At 38.8% G+C, this 22,892-nt stretch overlaps 2 protein-coding genes across 2 annotated transcripts; one reads left to right on the top strand and one right to left on the bottom strand.

Moving 5' to 3' along the window:
• Nucleotides 1-723: 723 nt before the first annotated feature.
• LOC149070443 (integral membrane protein 2B) lies at nucleotides 724-13,486 on the bottom strand. Its single transcript, XM_089249330.1, has 6 exons — nucleotides 13,148-13,486; nucleotides 7,622-7,792; nucleotides 5,585-5,836; nucleotides 5,233-5,343; nucleotides 2,743-2,893; nucleotides 724-1,813 (listed from the first exon to the last, which is right to left on the bottom strand). Exons 1-6 carry the CDS (start codon nucleotides 13,226-13,228, stop codon nucleotides 1,686-1,688), a joined length of 894 nt encoding a protein of 297 aa, XP_089105456.1. The 5' UTR covers nucleotides 13,229-13,486; the 3' UTR covers nucleotides 724-1,685.
• A 6,393-nt stretch (nucleotides 13,487-19,879) lies between these two features.
• On the top strand, nucleotides 19,880-21,034 carry LOC149070442 (uncharacterized). The gene has a single exon (XM_089249324.1). The coding sequence runs from the start codon at nucleotides 19,880-19,882 to the stop codon at nucleotides 21,032-21,034; it is 1,155 nt and encodes a 384-aa protein (XP_089105450.1).
• Nucleotides 21,035-22,892: the final 1,858 nt, after the last annotated feature.

Genomic DNA, 22,892 nt, shown 5'->3' with positions numbered 1-22,892 from the left:
AACCAATCCGTAACGACGCTGAATCGGAAACCAGCGTGCACTATGTGTTCGTACCCTAAAAAATCGGAAGCAATATCATTTACGCAGATGTTTTCAAGGAAAGTACTGCTGATGGTACGTAGGATCAGTAATCTGATCATCTGACGATCTTCGTCGTTCTGGTCACTCACTCTTTCATTTCTCACAATTTCACTTTCCTTTACAGTAGTTAGTTAGTTACATATAACGACAGACCTTAAATATTGTGCGTTATTAGAGAAATTCAGTCTTTTTCTCACCAAATGAACCATCTCAAACGATTTGTGACAATGGTGATAGTTTGGAATCAAGACCAAAACTTTCCATTTCTTTCCCCCCCCCCCCACTGAAATGTGAAAAAATGCTCCCCCTATCACTTTGCTCCCCCGAAATTTCTGGCTGGGGATGGAATAGCAAACCGGAAGACTTGGCATGTATGTTGTGACAGAAATTTACACGTAAGAATAATACAGAGTGAGCAAATTTCACTATTTTGTGTATGTGGGTAAATCACTTCAGCTAATAATTTTTTACAATTGTATCCACTTGGAGATCAGACTAGATTATACACTGATTCACCCTTTTCATCCTGATCCCCCCAGCACAATACCAAATATTCAGTTCCAATTGAGAATAATAGATCAATTCTGCCCAATAGAGGGAGCTAAACACACCACCACATGGAAATAAACATACAAGCAAAAATTACACTTAAAAAAAGGTTTTTTTTACTACATTTTAATATATATACTCTACATACTTCAGCCGATAACTACAACAAAAACTTCTTTCTCAAGCCTAAACCTCTTGATAACGCAACAAATAAAATACATACAGGTGTTTTTCAGGTACAATATTTACATAGATACGCTTTTTATTATATAATACCTTCGCTTTGGTTTCAACAACCACATTAACTGGATCTTGAGACGATAACACATACGCAAAAAAGGACGAACCGAAAAAAAATTCTCAAACATGCATCTCATATAAATGCTGAACATGCATTATACACCACAGACGATTTGGGGAAAAAAATGCAGGTCTTCTGCGATGTCTGATATAGCCGCCGATAATATACAGGGAAGAATATGACACAAATCTCACGATAATCCCTAGTTTCAGGATCAACAAACTAAACAATCCTTTTTAACATATACTAAGAATTGGAGAAACTATATACTTTGAGAAACTAAAGCATAATCTATTTCAAAAGATGGAGCGAAAATAAAAGCAAGATCCATTCATAGAAATTCTAGACGAACTTGGCATATGCACAAGCTCGTGATCCAACTACATTCGGAAAAAACAACTTGCTTCAGTGGAAATTCCTGGATTTGTTAATAAACAAGTTGTAAGGACAAATAATGTGATGATATGCAGAGAAAAATCTTTTTCCTCACAGCGAACAATACTCTGAGATACACACTCACATATATGATACATATATATATCAGCTTCAATGAAACATATTTATATACTCATAGTTTGATGCAATATAAGCTAAACAAATATCATCACTTTTTTCTTTTCTCTATCAGTGATCATAAGTGAGGGGAAAAATGGCACAATTTTGCGGTGCTCAACAATGTCAAACAGCAATACGTAAAACAATGCGGGATATTGTTTTTTTTAGAGAGAGAGAGAGAAAGAGAGTGGTGCGGGAATTATGCCTGATCCTCTGTCAGAGATGAAACTGCATCGTTGATGTTGAGTATGTTGTACTCGACTATCTTGTTCCCAGCAAACTCCACGAAAGCTTTCTTGCTGTCCTCGTTAAGACTGCGTTTGAATACTGAAAGGAAACGAATGGATCAATTTACAGAGTAAACTATCGCAATGTAAAGGAGTAAAAATACTTCACGGAATATTAACAAACAACAAAGAAAAAGGTCATGAAAAGCCAAGGAATTTATAGCTTTCTTTTGTTATAGTTCATTCCCATTTTAACCAATACAGTAATAATGAAAATCTCATTTTAACAAAAACTTTTCTAATCCCCCAAATAAATGTAAAAAAAATTTGGAATTCTTTTATAATGAAATTATGTTATAATGAAGTGATTTCTCCAGTCTATTGGAGTTCGTTATAACAGGATTTGACTGCATTTGCATTTATTTTTGTTCAGATTGCAATATGGCTAACCATAATTTATGTAACACAAGGAACTTCACAACTATTTAATTCTAAGCAGTAAAACTAGAGTTTCTGCTGTGGAAAGGAAATAATGAGCATCAATTTACCAGTATCACCAAAGGCGTGTCCCAATTTCGTTTAATTTTTCACCCCAATTTGGTTAATACCATCCATCAATAGATATTATTCCATGGAATAGGCCTCAAATGCACACTATTTCGATCTGTATTAGCTGACACTTCCCTTTGCAGAAATAATTTTCATAAAATTAATATTTTAACCATTTCTATTTTCACCTTGGTATGACAAGTCAAGTCATTTAGTGTTGGCTTAAGATCGTCGAATGTGGTGCCACACATGTACCTGGTGCATCAAGTAACATTGCAGTTGAGAGACGTCTGCTTGACTGTGTTAAATGATGAGTGGCTCTCTCAATAAGAGGTACGTGAAAACCATGAAGTATATAATTCATTTGAGTAAATATTCAAATATTTTGTTAGATAATTTATTGCGAGAAATTTTTTCGAAAGTTGATGACAATCAAGTTAATTTGGGAGGGAACCATATGGACAAATACATAATTGTTACCTGGAGATGTTGATCTTTCCAGTACATACACTGACAACGATGAGCATTCGCGGGCAATAAGGACACCCATGCCACTGAGGTCAGTTACACGAGGTACAATAACCCTCATGTTTTGTCGCACAACTTGGGTGTCTGCATCATAGAAACCAGCCTGGAAAGAAAACAAAAACTATTGGTAACCAAGTTTGAGAATCATGTGTGGAAGAATAAAATATACACTATGTAGTCACAAATCGCTGGACACAGAATTTCAGACATTGAATTTCTAGAAGAAATACATGAAAAATTGTTCAATAATTTCACACTCGTGCTGTAAAATGAAACGTGGTGCTGTAAATTTTAAACCTTTATGGTCCATAACAAAATGCTTCAATTCACATTATTTGATAACAAGTGCATTTAGAAGACCAACACAGACTAAGAAGAGATGTTTTTTTGGCCACAGAAATATGAGGACTATTACAACTGAACCATGCGCGGATCTATGTGGGGGAATCACCTTCTCCGCCAAGCTAAATATGCAATATCACCCTCAATGTGATAATTCATGAAATTTTCGCAACTTCTATATGATAATATTGTACTCATTCAATACGTTGAAAATTACCTATATCAATGTATAACAATCGAGACTGTCCCAGAAAATAGACAAAACGTGGGATGTATGGTCACCCTATTCACAACAATTTGTACCATCGCCCCTCCCAACAGAGCTCTTGATCTGCCTCTGTACTGAACAACATATGCACTTCGTTCACATTCCACAGCGGAACTTTTAATGAATTAGTACATGTTGGAATGTGCATGTACATGTTGTGAACCTAATGTGGAAGTTTGTTTCTGTGTAAAGCCTGCTTCACAGAACAAATTGATGGCAGCCATCAATTTTTCTAACTATGAGTAAAGTTTAATGATTGAATATTTGCACCATTGTAGGCCTGTTGCTCTGTGGCGAGACTATTTAATAGGGAGATTAACTTGTAATCGTGCCTCGAAGTTGGGAATAACAGAAAACCAACTTCAGCTGACCGCCACTGTGGTGACAGTGGGGTTTGAACCAGGTTTTAACGATGAGAGTCCATCAATATGACCACTCAACCACTACAGTGATCAGGAAATAGAATTTTTTGGATGTTACGCAGAAACAAATCATTGGAAAGAAAAGCGAATTGTCTCCTCTGGGGATAATAGAACTTGGGTCCTCACCACTGCATACTTGACGAGTGCCCTAACCAATACACCAGTGACACTTTTCATTTCTTCATAATACACATCATTATGGGCAGATATATTAGTTAGTTTTTCTAGTTTTTTATGGGTAGTTGTATTTAGTCCTACGACAACCTCAATTTCATGGGCCTTTTTCTAATATTATTTATCTTTCTTCTTTTTTACTTTTTCCCTGTCACCTTTTTTTGGCAATTTGCCTGTTGTGGTGTCTAGTTTTGTATTAGCGTGAAGCTCTGAGTGAAGACACTATAACGTCCTTTAAGTACAGCAATTTTTACCCAGGTGGCAAGTTATTTTAAGACCCCCCCCCCCCCATCCCAGATATGCAAGGGGAAGCAGGTTTAATTTCCGGAGGAGACAAATCTTTTCTTTGTTTTGGCATGGCATCCAGAAAATCCTATTTCTCAGACTAGGAAGACAGGTGAAATCTGGAAGACTCTAAAATGTAGGCAGAAAGACTTGCAAAGGGCTGGAGGTTATTACAATGATAGTGACCCACCCATATGTACAGCGGGGTTTTAGCAACGGTAGCATTTTTTGCAAAACGTGAAAGAAAATCTCAGAATGCGAAAGCAGTAGCAACTTTTACAAAAAAGCATACAGGAAATACAAAACGAGTAGATATCCAACCATCAATCATTAGCATTGTAGCATTATGCTAAAGCTCCCCCCCCCTTTTTTTTTATGCAAATTTTTTTTTATCTAGCTTAAACCCTGATATACAGTAAAACAGGAACGTACACAGAATCAGCCTTTGAAAGGGGAACAAAAATTTCCTTCCAAAAAAATTCTGCATTACCACCCTACAAAAAACATTTAAATTTACAGAAATCAGTTTATATAGCATATGAATGGTGTTATTTTTTTTCGATATTTCATTTTCTTCACCAAAATGATTTTTTTTTCAATTCTTTGGTTGGCTTAGGGGAGGCATGGGCCCTCTTCCAAGAGTACGCCTATGATATCGGATTAATTTTAAAAGGCCTCCAGTTATTGATGTTGTAGGTATACAGGGTAACCACCAATATTTCCACACATGCTTGGCTGTTTTGCAACCGTACTCTCAGCAACCATTTTCAAAAAGTATTTTTCACTCTAATTCTCTCAGGTGCAGTAGTGTATAACATGAGATAGGAAATCTAAACATTTTTAAAAGCATAATCGGCGAATTACAGGCAAGAGATAGTGCTTGTCGCAAGGCAAGCACTATCAAGAGGAACTTGCTTCATAGTGTTTATAAATCCAGATAAAAAGACTTACCCTCATTTTTGATATGATCCCATACAGAATGATTGGAGGATACACATAATCTCTGTTAAGATTGGTGACGAAACAGCGACGGTTCTCATAATCCGCTATGGCAGTTTTATTCTAAAATAAAAAAAATAAAAAAATAAGTATTGTAAAATAAAAAATATGTTCGCCAAATGATCTCTGCAAGAAAATAATGTTTATTTTTCATTCAAACTCACAAAAGCCACACAGAAGTGTCGATAGAGTCCCAGATAACCCTTCTCACACTACATGCCCAATCTCGAAACGCATCTTCAAAATAATAATCAGATTACACACAAGCTAAAATGAAAAAAAAAGTAATTAAACATTGACAAACCATGAGAAAATCGTGCATAAAACGAGCTCTTCGGCCATGAGCGAACGACGGCACATCAATACGTTCATACTGATTAGTCTTGACATCAATATCAAACTTCTCTTCAATGAAGTTTTTCTTCGGGATATGAGGTGTCTCGATAGATTCTCGACCTGCTTGAGAAGCGGCAGCACCTGTTAAAGATTCACTCTTTGGACTGTCCTGTCCTTCAATGCCATATGGAATGCTACACCAACCGTGGAAGTGTCTCAACTGGAATTAACATTCAAAAACAAAAATAGTAATTTTACAAAATAATGTAGCAAGTTTTTAAATAAATCTAAACGTGTTAAGAAGCATGTAAATTTTACTCTAACATTTATTGCGCCGAAAAATTTCAGGTCTTCATCAGTAAAAATTCAGCAAAATGAATCATGTTTATTGTTGTCTGATCTCTCAAGAAATAAGCATCACAACTTCAATCTGTGAACGTATAGCAACTGAATTTCTCTCTCTACCCTTTTACATCAATTTCCATAATCATATCAAAATTGAATGCGAGCTGGTCTCATATTGATATCCCAGGAGGGACAGAGCCTGGGCCGTGTCTGGTCTGTCGGCCTCATATTGAAAAACCTATTCCCACTGAGCAGGCAGCAAACCTTCACACGATATTTACATTAACACAAAAATTCAGACATCAACAGATACAAGTATTCTTATGCACATTGGTGGTTTGACTTTGCATTTCTTTCAAAAATTTTGATTTCTCCTTGCCTTTTATGCAGCAAAACCTTGCTACAACACAACGATAAATCCTTCGACAACAATATTTTTTCTCATGTCTTGCTTGGAAATTCTCTAGTTTAATATTAAGCTGCTGCCTCTAGATATAACGATAATTCCTCTACAACAATATTTTTTATTGTCCGAATACTGTTATATCGAATTTTCCCCTATGCCCTTCCTCACAATAGTGTGGCTGACAGGACTCCAGTCCGGCAACCTCTGGGACGATTTCCCCTCATTTTTTGTTTCTTCACACAATTTACCATGGAGGAGCCTGTGAAAAGTCTGACCAGGGGGTGGGGGACATCAAAGATCCCAGCTTAGGGGGCCTGTGTCACAATGTGGAACCATGGTTTCACCGTACCACTTCCCAATTTTTTATTTTGGAAGTAAATGATCACGTTATTTTTAAAACAAATAGCATTCTTCAGGCATGTATTATTTCAAGTAACATGTCCAACTAGGCGTGTAAATTTTCGAGACTTGTCCAGTCCCGTAACTTATATTCTTGATTTATACGTTAGGACCATGTACATATGTTTGTACGTCTACAGATAGTCATTTTACAACCTCAGGGCGTTCAGCCCCAACTTCAAGGATTCCAGGTGTTTTATAACTGAAATCAGGGCTGAACTTCCTGAGGTTAAAATAAAAATTATCTACCACAAGGAAAAAAACACCCCCCCCCCTCCTCCTCATTTGTTCTCACTAGATCTGAAAGAGCCTAATTGAACAATGAAACGCCCTGAAGTTGGAACACAGTTAATTCAATATAAGCAATGAGTAATTCCATTCAAAAGCGGTTTTACACTGTGTTCCCTATCTCCACCATTTTTTTCTTCTTCTTAGAGAAGACAACCCCAACGATCGTTCAAAAACATCCTGAATCCAAAATTTGTCTCTGGCAAAGACCTGTAAAACAAATCATTGCTGGAGACAGTGAAAAATACCCAATTGCTATTAAATCCTCTTTTGGGAGGGAAAAATGGTTCAAAAACTTCCCGTTTAAGTTCACAACATGGACACACACATTTCAACATCTGCCAATTACATTAGGAGTTCTGAAGAGGAGTATGGACGAGGCCATCAATGGTTTCGTAGTTGTCTTTAGCTTAATGCAAGAACTCAAGAGATAGTATTACAGGCGAAATTTGAAGAGAAACAAACCAGTTAAAACAGAAACCTGCATGCAGCGCCTAAATCTTTTTTTTTTTTTTTTTAAATCTACAGCATGAGAAAAACTTACTTTGGAAATCAAAAGATATTTACCTTGTAATGCGAGAACTGCCTATACAAGTAGACGCCACCAATGATCCCAGTTGAGCACACCAGCAATGCAGTGATAAAAACGCACAGAGTGGTCATCGAACTGACACGTCTCGCATGCGGGTGCATAGTGACGACGACAGGCTTCCCTTCTTCCACATCCTTGACACTCGGCTGGAACATATACACAATTTTATTACAACAGTCTGCACTGATTTTTTTAACACGGATATGTGATCAAAAAATGATATATATGATATATATATATTGATCATTGAAATATTATATTTTAGCAAAATTTCTTGCTCTCATTATGGAAAAAAATCCCAACTGAACAAAAATTATTAAAGCACCTATTACAATATAATGGGGATCGACAAATCCCATGTTGCCATGGCGACTAAAAAAATTAATATTGGAGCTTAAAATATTCTGTATGTGACTATTAACGTGGGCAAAAGATAATACGCATGAGTGATTGGCTTTTTAAATATTAAGTTGGCGCCCAGAGTTTTGCTTGATTTGTCAAGCCCTGTGATAAATGAAGTCTGGCCGCTCTTTTCACACTGGCTAGATGTGTCAGGATGTCTGCCATCATGGAAACGGGTCACCAAAAGTCCACAAACCCATTATTTTACTTTTTTAAAATCAAGAATAAATACTTGCATCCCATGACATTTAACTGGTGCATGAATTATTATTCGATTTGTCAAGCCCAGACTTACGACTTAAACCAGGGAGATTTTTTGACCAAAACAACATGGACGGGGTGCCAAAAATAGATCCTGCACAGGTAGAGATTTTTCCTCCAGCTGCTCTTGACTAAGACCATGAAAAGAAAACTTTAAATTAGACTAAGATGTCATCAAGTCTCACCACTTTCCTCCCCCGAACTCCAGTGTCACTTGATGCTGCAGTGCGGTCATGTATCATGTTGGACACTCATCTTCGGAACCAAGTTCGAACCCTGTTAGCGGCAGAGTGGTGATCAGCTGAAGCTGGTCTTCCAACTTCAAGGAGCGAATGTGAGCCAGTCTTCCATTTTTGAGTCTGAAAGTCTTTCCACAGACCTTCAACACGATATTTTCCTAACAGGAAAAATCAAGCATTCATAATCTTCAAATAGTAGTGTCTCTTGGTGCATGAAGGGATTAAGATTCGTCAAATTCGGAAAGTAAGAAGGCATCTGTGATGCTAAGAGGAGTAGCTGGTGTATGATCCCTTTCCTGTTTGGCGATTACTTTTCCAGACTAATGGTGCATCTTTTTCCTCCTCGTCGGCTGTTTCCTTTAGCTTGCCTAATGGTTTTGCCACCTGTGGGCAACACAAATTTCGCTGCTCTTCTTCCATTCTAGTCTAATTCCCATGACGACTAGAATTACCGTATGTCCTCCTTTTTGATGCCATTTCAAGTGTCGTTCTACGTTTTGGAAAAAATTTGTCTTTTTGTCTAGTTTCTAGAATAATTTTTCTGTTTCCTCAGGAGAATTTTTTTCACTCTCGTAACATATATCTCATCAATGATATGGGTGAGTTTTTTCCCCCATGTGACAAAATTCCTATAATACAATAATCCAAGTTGCCTCGTAACATCAGGACGGATGCTATTCTAACCCAGGGCTGTACAGGGTGGTGTCGACCTCCCTATAATCACACATGCGATTTCTTATGGAAAACTAATACGTAGAAGTGTTTTCCATTTTGAGATCGGCTGAATATTGAGGAAGTTACAACATTTTGAAATTTTTGACGTGTCATTTTTCTGTCAGTCATGCACCAGACAACCAGCGGGAAAAATATTTCCCCATGCAGCAAGCTGCAGTTAATTGAAAATGAACCAGAATATTCAATCCCTTTCAAAGCCAAGATCAACCTTTTTCTCTTCTCTTGCAATTGGCATGCTTTCCTGTTGTGTAGTGCAATATTGTAACCCTGCTATAACGCAATATCTTCGTCCGATATATTGGCAAATTTATCTGCGGATTTGTAAAGTGTTAGATAAACGAAAAAATTATTTTCCCAAAACAAACACTTTTTTTTGCCAAAATACAGCAATTTTTTTTCCTCGCCTTCACCATTAAATGAGATCTTTTGAGCGAAAGTGCATAGTTTAATGTGCGATCACATTTTTTACCTTATCTTTTAAATTACATCACAGATTGATCAATCAATGAAGCTGCATGAACGAATGAACGCCAGAACTTTGCCACTGGACTCATCCCGTTGCCGAGATCTCTTCCAGCCCAGCTTTGTGACAGAGTCTGTTTTTTGAGCAATTTTAAAATTTCATCAAAATTGTTGAGTGTAAAAAAAGCTTTAATGTATGACATAAAAATGATAGCCTGATGAAAATAGGGGGGGGGGGGGGAAGACTACTTCACCGAACACCAACTCTGGCCATATCGCTATATTGCAATTTAGGGGGGGGGGGGACTGGCAGAAACAGTAAAATAATGATTCAATCAGAAACTTAATCAAACTACTTATTTTTTAATTGACATAAAAAATAATTAGTGGTTTCCGATATTTTCTATTGATTATTCATCAGGTAACATTTTCATACAGATTAATACATGTAGCAACGAAGATTTTGAATTTCCTTGTGACTGCAATTGATTTTTTTGCGCCGAAATGTTGACAAATTTTCTTCACATTTTTACTAGAAAGATTTTGGCACAACTTATTAACCGAACTTAAATAACTGAAATTTATTCCAGTCTGCATGATTCACACCGATCTTGGTCATTTTTTTTAAAATAAATTTTATTCTGGGATGCATTTATATGGGGGAGGGAAGTTTCCCCGGACGCCTCAGGAAGAGAAATACCAAACCTGACCACTCTAAAATGGATTTTTTTTTCTTTGGTGAAAAAAAGAAATCCATGAGAATATTGTTGCACACATTTTGATAGAAAGGACATTGGAAAAAGAAATGATAAGCAGTTTCTTCCGTTGGACTATAGTAACAGTTGGAGGGGTCTATTTGCCTTCTTTTGATAGTGCATAAGAACTTGTTGGGAGGAGCTCATTCACAGACGAGCTTGCACAGAAGGTTTCCTATTTCTATAGAGCAGAGGTTCTCAACCGGTGCTCCGCAGCTACTCAAGGGAAATAAAATAAATCAGTAAATTTGATAGATAAATAAAATAACGTCTACAAGGATCCGCCATAGAAATTATGTATTGAAAAGGGCTTCGTGAGTCAAAAAGGTTGAGAACAGCTGCTGTAGATCAGTGATTCCCAATGTGGGCGGTAGAAGCTACGGGTATAACATAGGATCCTATGGGTTACATTGCGTTGGGGGCGATAGGAGAAAAAATTTCTGAAGAAGGGGGCGTTGGGACAAAAAAAGGTTGGGAAACTATGCTCTACAGATTCTATCAACAAAATTGAGGTGGACACACACAAAGCACCTCGTAGTTGATTCAGCCAAGTTGTTTTAAGAATGGCTTTGCAGTCAATCTTCCTCAAAGAAACCTGCTAGAATCGTCTCATTGGAGCAGAAGCAGCAGCTACATTATGAACTGCTTCATCAATAGTTTCATTGAGATGTTGACCATGATCCAGAACCCATACTAGAGTCACCGAGTTGATCTTGTTACAAATACAAGCATATAATTAAGTAATAAGATGGCAGAATGCGAGCGGATGCTAATATTATTCGGGGCGGCTTTTATAGGGTGAAAAAATTGTGATGTTTCGGTTGTTCTGGATGTTGAGACAATTGAGGCTATAGGCAATTAATTGCAAAGGCTTCGGGTACAGATGCATTAGTAATGCAGGTTTTTATGACATTAGCTTGAGGGAAAAGAAGCACCATTGGAATTCCCAAACATCAGCTTGAATAAAAGAATTATCCACACCTCGGAGGATCTTTGTACATGTATGGGATAAAAGAGTTGAAGAAATCAAAGAGTTAGCACCATCTAGTTTTCCACAGAAGAGTATGTCTAAAATCAGAAAAACGATTCATAGTAGGCGTGAAAATTTTTTGGGATGGTGAGTCAATTGAATTGATGAGATTCTGTTCATAATGTTTCCCAATGATGAGATTTTTAAGGGGCTTCTCATCTTGATGACAGAGGGTGCTTTTAGGAAGACCAATAATAGATGGGATCCAGAGAAGAGATTTGCCCTTGGAATTGCACCATACCCAGTGCCGTTCTAATGCCAGGGACCATCCCTGAAGCAGAATGTGCCGAAATGTGCGACGTATGTCGTAGAACAACCAGTGCTGTTGCAGAACAATCTGGAAGAATTTTAAGAATAATGTAGAAAAACGCTATTGTGTACATGCGAATTTTTACCTCCGAACATTTTCAGTCAGCTGAGGGCTCGTTGCAGAACATTGCAAAACATTCTGCTTTGGGGGGACCACCTGGAACCCGGACACCTCAAGAGAAAGAGTCCCACAAAAATAAGAACTGGTTGAAATTTTCAAGAATTCTGGTAGGACCTTAGAAAAATCACTTCGCCAGGAAAGGGTGGGGCCATACTGGGAGCCCATATACCAAGATGACCCTGACCACATCTCAAGATCTTTGAAATAACGGATTTTCAATAATTGATAGGTTTCCACGTAATGTATAGAATGGCTCTAGCTGATCACAAAACAGAGCGGCAGATATTATTTGAAAATGCTCCTGTAGATTTGAGATGTTTCTTCGAGTTACAGGTTTTGCCGAAATATATTCCAAGGAAGTCTCTCTCCTCGTTACTCACATGTTTCTACACTTTCTTGGTCACACTCTATAGGCAGAGGTGGATTCATGGTTTTATCGCCCGCCCATTCAACTGATTCGCCACCCTGAGTTATAGCCAGAGGCGGAGATAGACTTGGAAGTCTGGGGGGGGGGGGGAAGCACAATGATGATGTCAATTCATATATACATTAGATCAGTCAACTTCACCTTTGACGCTTGGGGGGGCAATGCCCACCCCCATGCCTCCGCCCATGGTTATAGCCCGCTAAACCATTTCCCTTCTAACATAGCCCGCTTTCCCCCTTTTTTTCCCAAGTGTTTGGATTAAGATGATTTTTTCGATAAACAGGGTTTAGACTTGTGTGATTCTTGTGTTAATATTGCTATTTAATCCATATCTTAAATTACATTTTTGAAAAGAAAATTACAGGTATTATATTTAGTTAATTGAATATGACGATTGCAACATGGGTTTTAAATTTGCAATATTGCATAAATAATATTGTTAAAATTATTTGCGCCATAATATTGAGTAAGGGAGTTTTCTCCCCCCTCGTAAACTTCAATGCGCATATCCCTCTGTGGTCATTGGTGCGGGCCGTTATCTAATGCATCACAAATCAATAATTGACTCGCACGTATATATTATGTGCGCACACTTCGACTGCATCATGCCGCCGAATGAATAAAACCTCAGCAAAATTAAATCAACGATGTATTTCCTGCGGAGCGGGGGGGAAATCGCCATTTAGCGGAGCATCAATTGTCATCGCAGCAAAGGTCAATTGCGAAGAAACGTAAACTTATCTGTCCGGGCTGCATTTACCTTCTTCTCATTAGGCACTAATGGTTCCTCTTGTTGGTGGTTGCCTTTCTTGCCGCTCAGAAACTGCTTGGCGATAGTCATCCTCTAGTTTTTGTCGTCTGCCTTCAAAAAAATTATATTTAACGCACGATCAATTATCAATTCATTTAAATGAACGCAGTTTCCTTTATTCTCCTGCTACAGATAACAAAAAATAAAACGGGCAACTACTACTGATAACGGGGAAAGCACTATAACTCTTTACTCTCGCAACAAGAACTAATCCGGAACCTTTAACAATCTTACTCTCGAATAAGAGAGAAAAAACATGCTTGGATGAGGCTGATGATGACTTTTTGTCGGCTAGCTTCCAGCAGCACTGTGCTTTTCTTTTCGAAATATAGGCTCACCATAAACATCCGACACACTCTTCCTTTGCTAGGTTGCACCTTTTAAAAAAATATAAAAATTAGATAAACTGACCGTATTTTCTTGAAAAATTCAGAAATTTCAGATCACAAAGGGGCCATTCAAGTATTACGTCAGCAGATTTTTAGCCATTATTTACCCCCTACCCCTTGTCAACAAAACACTGACCCCTCTTCCCCCTTGTCAGCAAAATTTCTTCAACAGCTTAGAATATTTCATATCTTCAAAAAAGGGTGGTTGATGACGTAAAGCAACATTCAAACCCTTCCCCCACGTCATCAAAAGTCAAAAAATCCAAACCCCCTCCCCCCACTGGATGCTGACGTAATACTTGAATGACTCCAAATACGAAAACCTCCGATTGTCACCAAAAGTGAGAAAAATTGGCAATTATGATTGAAATCACGGAATTAAAACATTTAAAAATAACAAATGTAGAGGAGAAATACATAGTCGAATTTCTGGTCATTCTTTCGAAGACCACGTTTTCTCAAAAAACTCTCTGGAGACGTAGATAAATCTAGAAGCTTCGAGCATATCTTGACATTTCCGGTTTGGCAATAGGAGATTATTGTCTCGAGGGGTTCTTGAAAAATTATGATAAGATATTTTTCGTAACAATATGACTAATCGGAGTTTTCTTTCTCCACCTCTATTACCTTGATGCAGTGGTTCCCAAAGTTTGGTCACGACCCCCTTGGGTCAAAGGGGGTAACGTTGATGATTTAAAATGTCGCGAGAGAATTTCCTAAATTAAAACGTTCTGATGAGAGTAAATATATCAAAACAATATAATAATTCTTCTTTGAGGGGGGGGGGGGAGGTCCCACACAGTGGGAGAACACCTGTTTATATTTTTTCCTGTGGGTATTGAAAAAATCTCTGCTCTTCAAATGATTAATTGAGCTATTTAGCACACATACATTATTTTAACGTGTATAAGGAACCCCTGATTTTTTGGGCTTAAAACTTGGAAAAAAGTTGATAAGATATATCTGTAATGCATCTGTGTATAAGAAACCCCTCCTATTTTCGGGGCCCCAATTTTTTTCTAAAATGGCTTTCGAATTTCTTCAATTTCAATTCAATTTTCGTTTTATACATCACAATAAGAAAACGTACATTATACAAACAAAGAAAATCCATTCAAGGGATCGTTGTCGATCCATACTGGTGGACATTATTATTGTTGAGTTAATTGTGAATGTTCAAACGCGAAAAGAAAAAAAATAGTAATAAATCTTCACTATGATTTTGTCGTCTTTTTAGAAAATCGGTCATTTTAGGTTAGTCCCTGATTTCGAAACAATATTTGATCTTCACACACACATACTGTTACTTTTTCTCTAGAAATTCCTCCGAAATAGTAGTGTTCATAGGAAAGGCAAAAAATGGTGGGTTTTGTCCAGGGCCGCACCTGGGGGGGGGGGAGGGGAGCAGGCGGGTCTGGTGTCCCGGGCGCTGGACCAGAGGGGGCGCAAATTTTATTCTGAAACTTCATCTGTAACATTGCAAGGGGGCGGCAAAATGCGCACTTGCCTCGGGTGACCAAGCATCTAGTTGCGGCCCTGGTTTTGTCTTCTATTCGGCTGGACGCACACCGGTTAGACACGATTAGACAAGACAGCTTTAGACAAGCTTAGTCATTGTTGATGACACTAAGCTCACCGGTGTCAGAGAGACAAATTGAAACGTTGTGTCATACGAATCCACAAGAATAAAAATGACTAAGCTTGTACAAAAATATTTTGTCTTGTCGTGTCTAACCGGTGTGCGCCCAGCCTAACACTGAAATCAAACCCAATTCAAAGCTGAAATCATCAGTTTTCATTGAATCGACCTGCCTTTTTCCCATGTCAAAATATTGGATCCAAGTATTGGTTTAAATGCTCTTAAATATATGGTCATTTATCCGAAATGCTATACCTAGGAATATAATATTTAAGACATCTAATAAGTTTTTCAAACAAGTCAAACTAAATTATGAACTTAAAAAAAAATGTAATCGAATTTTAATCGGATTGATCGAATCGATTAGCTCAACTAAAAATTTTAACTGCGATTAACAATTGGTCGATTAGCCGATCCAATTAATCGATTAATCGGTCCGGTACTACCAAAGCCTCCTAGATACTCCTAGGTACTTCTAGGAGGCTTTGGTACTACACTACATAATATGCGTTATATTATAACGCATTAAAATTCAAAGCAAAATTTACTGAAAATAATTTGAAGAAAAGGCTTATTCAATCAAGTATCGCAAATGTGCTTTTGCGCCTTTTTATAAGGAAAAATTAATTAATTAATATTTATTCTCTAAATCCAAAGACCAAATTTATTTATTGAAAATCAAAGTATCACTCTCCTCCGTGAAACCGCGATTCTCCGCGTTATGTTGTCTATACCAGTGGTTCCCAACCTTTGGAAGCCCGCAGTCTGTTAGGATTCGCTTTTTGAGTGGAAGGCCCGGTCATAAATACGACTAATTTATTGGAAATGAATGGGGAAATATGAAATGATGAATCAATCACTTGCTGCAATTGATCAATATCGATAATTCCCACTTACATAGGGACCATAGTAGGACCATATGGACTTCAGGTCCATAGTTCATTGGACCTGAATTTGTACATATATCCTGTTTTTCATGTTCTATTTTCAGATTCGGACCTATGAAAAAAAACCCTTCCAACAGAAGACAAGATGAGAGAAGTTGGTGTTGCAGATTGGCTGATGGTTTGGGGACAGAGTACGGTGATGAAGGCGAATGGCTCGGAATTGGCATTGGTCTCTTGCGGACGATCCGCTCGGGCTCCTTGACGGCCGGCTGGAGTTTCCGGGGACTTTGGGGGTGTGATTGCCGCGAGTCGGAGGCGATGAGGGTACCGGCGGGGTTGGGTCCTGTGGCTTACGGACCGGGTATGCCTGCACTGCATGGCCCGGACATCAATAGAGTTTTTCCAGCATGGCCCAGCCGCTAGGTAATCTGCCTCAGAGCTGGGCCATGTTTGGTGTTAGTGTCTGTAGTCCTTTGCGTGGGTTGGAGGTCGGCCCGTGGTATTGGTGGCTAGCGGGGCTTTTTCTTTTTTCCAGCATGGCCCAGCCGCAAGGTAGCCTGCTTATATCCCACAAGGGACAGAGCGGGGGCCATGTTTGGTGTTTGCAATCACTTGCTGCCCGGTGTGACTCTTACCGGGGCCCCAGCGGTTCAGCAACACTGGCCTATACAAGCGTAGCATGAAGTTTTTTCTTACCTTTTAATTTATACGTCGCTGCGAAATTTTCTAGCGAAGTAGCAGTACTAGTTCATACGTTTAGGATCAGAGGCAAACGCAAGAGGGAATACGGAGGGCCTGTTCCCATTCCCAAGACGATCAAAAATTGAAAATATTTTAGTAAAAAATTAAAATTTCGGAAGAAAATGCCTTTTATAACTATGTTATCTTTTCCCATTTCTGTTAATTTAAAATGCTTTTTGAAGGTTAGTAGCTCAAAATTCCTCTGGGAGCTATTACTTGTGCTCCCCGAACCCAATGTGTCCCTCTAAAGGTCGATCTTGCTCGTGACCCGGATGTAGGGCAGAAGTGCCGCCATGAAGAAAACATTGGGAGGAGGGAGACTGAAAGCTCCTGGTCGTCTCGTGTGTGCGGGACTCGAGCGCTGGCGCAGGAAAGAGAGAAGGTGCATTGAATTTTTTTTTCAGAAATTATTTGGGGTGGGGGGGGGAACTCTAGGTTCCGTCACCTATGGTATAGGGCAGTGTGGTAGACCCTCTCATGGTGCAACCTGGGTAAAGCAAATTCTACCACCACACCAGTCATTGTAAAGTTTGATCATTGCTTGTCGCAGCATAACCTTGATGGTCCTTACACTAATAAAAAACAAGCTCCAATCCAATCCGAAGGTGCATACGCCCTCTCGAATGGTTGATAGCACAAATCGCAGCAAATCCATCGGAAAAATATGATATCTGTTTCTGGTGAAGTGCTGTTGTGCACTCTCAATTTGACCACACATTTTATGATAAAAAATGCTAGTTTGGGTGTCTTATATTACCTATTAAAGTTTGTCCTATGAATTTAGAATCTCGCGCTGTATTACAAGAGAGAAACATCAATAAACTGGAACCTCTTCCGCCATCTATCAAATAAAACTGTTAAAATTCTTTGATTAAAATCAACGTATAAATAATTTTTATCTCAGCTTTGGATGGCACCGAAAACTGAAAACCGTAATTATTGGAACGGGGTTCCAATGGATAGTTATAATCCATCAAACCCCCTTCATCATGACTCTGCCAATTCCTGTGCAGTAGTACGCTTTGCAATGATAGTTAGATTCTAATAAGGTGGGTGAAGACGTAGGTTCACCTGAGACCCAAGGGTTGTTTTTTTTTTTTTTTGCGTTTCGCTATAGTTTTGTAGTTTTCAAATGTTCATAGACCTGGCAACACAGGTCGAGGCATGTGTAGAAAATTTTTTGGTCTTTTCAATCGTGCTTTGTGTCTACTGTCGTATGATGAAATCTCCGCAAGGTGTGGAAATTCAGAATCGTTCAATTTATCAAATAAGTTCTTTGCCAGTTTCTTTGCATATGACGTTACATCAGCTACTCCGGAATCACGTCTGATATTAACGTTTCTAACGTACCAAGGTAGTCCGGTGTATCTCCTCAGAGTCTTGTTCTGAAATCTCTCCAGAGCGATGATATTAATTTTCTTCGAGAACAACCAGACAGGCGCAGCATACAGAAGAATCGGTCTAATTGCCATCTTATACAGAATAATTTTATTTCGAATTGAAAGAATTGAGTGCCTGTGGCTTAGTCTGTTGAGCATGACCGAGGCCACGGTCGCCCTACGGATGGCATCAACACACTGCCGGGAGAAACTGAATCTCTTGTCCATTATCACCCCCAAATATTTATTGTGAATGACTGGGTTGATTATAACTCCTTGTACCTCTATGTGTGCTTGTTGTAGTAATGAGGACTTGTTAGTGAACCACATGAATTTGGTTTTATCTGCATTCAGTTCAACACGGGTTCACACACACCAACGCTCGACCAATCTTACCATTTCTTGCAAGTTTGAAAGGGCCTTGCCAGGGTCCTTATCTGTGCAAAAAAAAGGGCACTATCGTCGGCATAAAGAGCGGTGAAACCCTTAGGGGCAACTGAGAAGTCATTCATATGAAAATTGTGTAGGATGGGACCTACTCTTTTTATAGATCTGTATCTATCTTGGTAGTATGGATTTAACGTTCTTTGCCATTTCCTCCTAAATTTGTTTTTTAATTTGAAGCGTTCCTTAATCCAGCGGGGAATACCCAGTGTATTATTAGTGGGAGCATCTCTGGTGGATTCCTTAGCATTGTTAGTGATGGTTTCTGTGAGAAACAATAAGTCAGATTCAATTTGATCAATATTGGCACCCGTGAAGGAAGGCAAGGTGATTCTGGCCAGCTTTCGCTTAAATAATGGCCATATCACTATTTTCTTTGGTTTACATATAAAAGGAATATTGAAATCCGTTACCAGAAATATAGGGTTGTGATCAGAATCCGTGACAGGTTGAACGTGAACCGACATAGCAAATGTAAGGTTCTTAGCAAGCGCTATGTCAAGAATATCTGGTGACTGGCCAGCCTGGTCAGGAAAATGAGTTGGAGTGTATGGCGCATAAGGTTGAATGCTCTCTTTGATACAAAAATTTTCGAGCACCCTGCCTTGGGTGTTTGTAGAGTTGAGTTCCACGGAAAGGATTTATCATTCATGTCGCCACACATTATCACTGGGTACTGGCAATCGAAAAATTCGTTAAAATGTGGAATGTCTATAGTATTTCTCGGAGGTTTATAGCACACTCCTATCCTAATTTTTTGATTGTTTACGTAGATCTCTATTGCTATTACCTCACATTGTGTCGAGGGAGGTAGCTGAATAATATCATAATTAATGTGTCGCTTTACATATATAGCCACTTGTGGTGTCCTTATAAGAAATGACTAAAAGAACTAAACTGATAAGAACATACAACGCCACCTAGTGTTGTGTAAGGGGAACTAGTGAGTTCCACCTCGGACATCAAGTAGACAAGATGTCTAAATGTTCTGCTCTTTCCGCTTTATAAATTCTTCCTATCTATATGTATGTAATCTATCTAAGTCTAACGTAATAATAAATACCCATGTGTTATCCACTCGGCTAACAAAGTGTTAAAGAAAACACAACAAGTGGCGACGAGGCCCATCTTAAAAGTTGGATAGAGTATTTACTCGAAGACTGCAAAAGGTAGGAGAAAAAGTTTTTCATACATCTCTGACGATGGAAAATTTAGTTGAAGAGTTAATAAGACAGAATCAAGCTCTAATGGAAGCTCTCAAAGAGCAACGAGGCTCAACGTCAACAAACCAAAAAGTGACGGTTTCGTTTGATAAATATGATGAAGCTTCAGAGACTTTCGATTCGTTTATAGAACGTTTCGAGGCGTTTTTAGACATTCAAAATGTCCCAGAAGAAAAACGTGCTAAAGTCTTAATTTCGAGCATTTCTGCAAAGCTCAACAACTTGTTAAAAAATTTACTGTCTCCGGACAATCCATCAGAGAAAGAATTCGCCATTTTAAAGAATGTTTTGAAGAACCATTTGAATCCTAAAGCATTGATTATACCGAGTAGGCACATGTTTATAAACAGAAAGCAGAACGAAGGCGAAAGCATCAGTTCGTATATAGTCGAATTGCGACATCTCGCAATCGCGTGCGATTATAAACAAGAGATGTTGAACACCATGCTTCGGGATGTTTTCGTTAGTGGGCTCCGAGATAGAGCGATCCTCGATCGTTTATTTGAGGAAGACGACATCGAGCTAGACAAAACAATAAAGATCGCGCTGGCGATAGAGAAAGCTGTTCAGGGGGCGAATGAGATTATCGGGAAGCCGGCAGAATTGAAGGTAGTGAAAGCGGGGAAGAGGAAAACGAAACTGTCCACGCAAAACACTACTCCACGAAACTACTCTGCCGCCGCTGTCAAATATCCGCCGTGTATACGATGCACAGGGACAAATCACGATAAAGACTCCTGCAGATTTATTGCTAGCAAATGTCGCTTCTGTAAAAAAATCGGGCATATAGAAAAAGCCTGCTACGCGGCAAAGAAGACTCAATCGGCACCTAACAAACAGAAACAGATTTCAGTTGAGGAAAACGAAAATGACGTTTCCATGTTTGGGTTAGAGAGGGTATTGAGTGAAGAGCCGAAAAAGCCTCCGATGATGGTTACTGTCAACATAGACAATAAACCAGTGAGTATGGAAGTTGATACGGGTGGAACAGTATCAGTAATGAGCTGTTTACAGAGATTCAGAAAAATCTCGAAGAAAAAAGTTCAACCTACGAATTTAGTATTCCGGACATACAATGGAGAAAAAATTGTCCCAGCGGGATATGTCACTGTGAAAGTGGAGTACGGAAAATAAAAGTTGCACTTGAACTTATATTTGGTGAGGGAAAATTTAGACACGATTTTTGGCCGTGAATGGCTATACAAAATCAATCTAGACTGGAACTCTCTTAAGGCTGTGAGGACCGCTAATGACATGGATCTCAAAAAATTGTTGGATGATTATAAAGAAATTTTCGACAACAAATTGGGTGAGATAAATAACCATGAAGTGGAACTAAAGCTAAAACCAAATGTTACCCCAGAGTTTCGTAGAGCGAGAACTGTGCCCTTCGCATTAAAAGACCGGGTTGAAAAAGAAATAGACCGGCTTGAAAGAGAAGGCATTATCGAGCGAGTTGAAACTTCAGATTGGGCTACACCAGTTGTTCCCGTGGTGAAACCAGACGGATCCATAAGGTTATGTGCAGATTATTCTGTCACATTAAATCCTAAGCTAGAGGTGCCTCAGCATCCCTTACCAACGTTTGAGGAAATATTCTCATGTTTAAATGGGGGTAAACGATTTTCAAAATTGGATTTCAGTCATGCATATTTGCAAATGAAAGTGCACCCTGACAGTCAACGACTCCTAACCATAAACACTCATAAGGGGTTATACGCCTGTAAAAGATTGATGTACGGCCTAAATGCAGCTCCAGCAATATGGCAGAGGTACATTGATGGGCTATTCCAAGGAATAGATGGTGTAAAAGTTTTTATGGATGACGCCAGAGTGACCGGAACAAATGACGAGTCACATCTCAGGGCTTTGGAAAAATTTTTCAAAAAATGTCAGGAGCATGGGCTGAAGTTAAATTTGAAAAAGAGCACATTTTTTCAAAAAGAAATAAATTTCTTAGGTCACAAAATTGATGAAAATGGCCTAAGTGAAACAAATGAGAAAACTGAAGCAATTTTGAAAGTTCCCGCACCGAAAAACGTTCAGGAAATAAAAAGTTTTCTGGGCATGGTAAATTTCTACGGGAAATTTTGTCCTAATCTGGCAACCATTGCCTATCCTCTCAATGAGCTGACAAAAAAGGACGTTCCGTGGCGTTGGTCTATAAAGTGTGAGACTGCATTCAAGAAGATCAAAAAGGAAATTTGCTCAAAGCGAATCTTGATGCACTATGATCCTACACTACCTCTTACTCTTGCTTCGGATGCTTCTCCAGTGGGAATAGGAACAGTTCTATCACATGTCTTACCAGATGGAACAGAAAGACCAATTGCCTTCGCTTCTCGTACGCTGACGAAAACGGAACAGAGATACTCCCAGATTGATAAAGAAGCTTTGGCAATTATCTGGGCAGTAAAGAAATTTATGCTTTACTTGAAAGGCTGAAGATTTACTCTCATAACAGATCACAAGCCTTTGGTAGCGATATTCAGCTCGAAGAAAGGTCTACCAGTGTTGACGGCTACTCGACTTCTGCATTATGCCTTGATCTTACAAGCATATCAATTCGATATCATTTATCGTAACACACAGAACCATGGAAATGCAGATTGTCTTTCCCGATTTCCTTTGAGGTCGGAAGACTTAGTTGTCAAGGATGACGTAGAACTCTTCCAGTTGAATCAAATCGAAACACTACCAGTGAAAGCTCAACATTTAGCAAAAGAGACACAAAATGATGAAGAGTTGGGTCCATTGCTGAGGAAATTGAAATTCGGTGAACCTTTAGGAGGGAAGGAAGCCGAGTACACCTTGCAGGACGGATGTATAATGCATGGCCAAAGAGTTTTTATTCCGAAGAAATTTAGAAATAAAATTCTTGATGATCTCCATCAAGGCCATCTGGGCATTGTTAAAATGAAAGCAATTGCTCGATCCTACGTCTACTGGAGGGACATTGATAGCGACATAGAAAAAGCTGCTAAAAACTGTC

This window comes from Pholcus phalangioides, unplaced genomic scaffold (genome assembly GCF_987345545.1).
Source record: "Pholcus phalangioides strain wild (caught in Gottingen) unplaced genomic scaffold, Ppha-v1.0 ptg000022l_1, whole genome shotgun sequence".
NCBI classification, from domain to species: Eukaryota; Metazoa; Arthropoda; class Arachnida; order Araneae; family Pholcidae; genus Pholcus; species Pholcus phalangioides.
Note: the sequence above shows the minus strand (reverse complement) of the source record. Positions and strands in the feature narration are given on the sequence as shown.

Excerpts from the sequence above, each read along its gene's own strand:
- LOC149070442 (XM_089249324.1), top strand. The coding sequence starts at position 19,880 with ATGGAAAATTTAGTTGAAGAGTTAATAAGACAGAATCAAGCTCTAATG.
- LOC149070443 (XM_089249330.1), bottom strand. The coding sequence starts at position 13,228 with ATGACTATCGCCAAGCAGTTTCTGAGCGGCAAGAAAGGCAACCACCAA. Across the intron at positions 2,894-5,232 it reads GGATCATATCAAAAATGAGG|GCTGGTTTCTATGATGCAGA; the intron begins GTAAGTCTTTTT and ends TTTTCTTTCCAG. Across the intron at positions 1,814-2,742 it reads GGAAAGATCAACATCTCCAG|TATTCAAACGCAGTCTTAAC; the intron begins GTAACAATTATG and ends GTTTCCTTTCAG.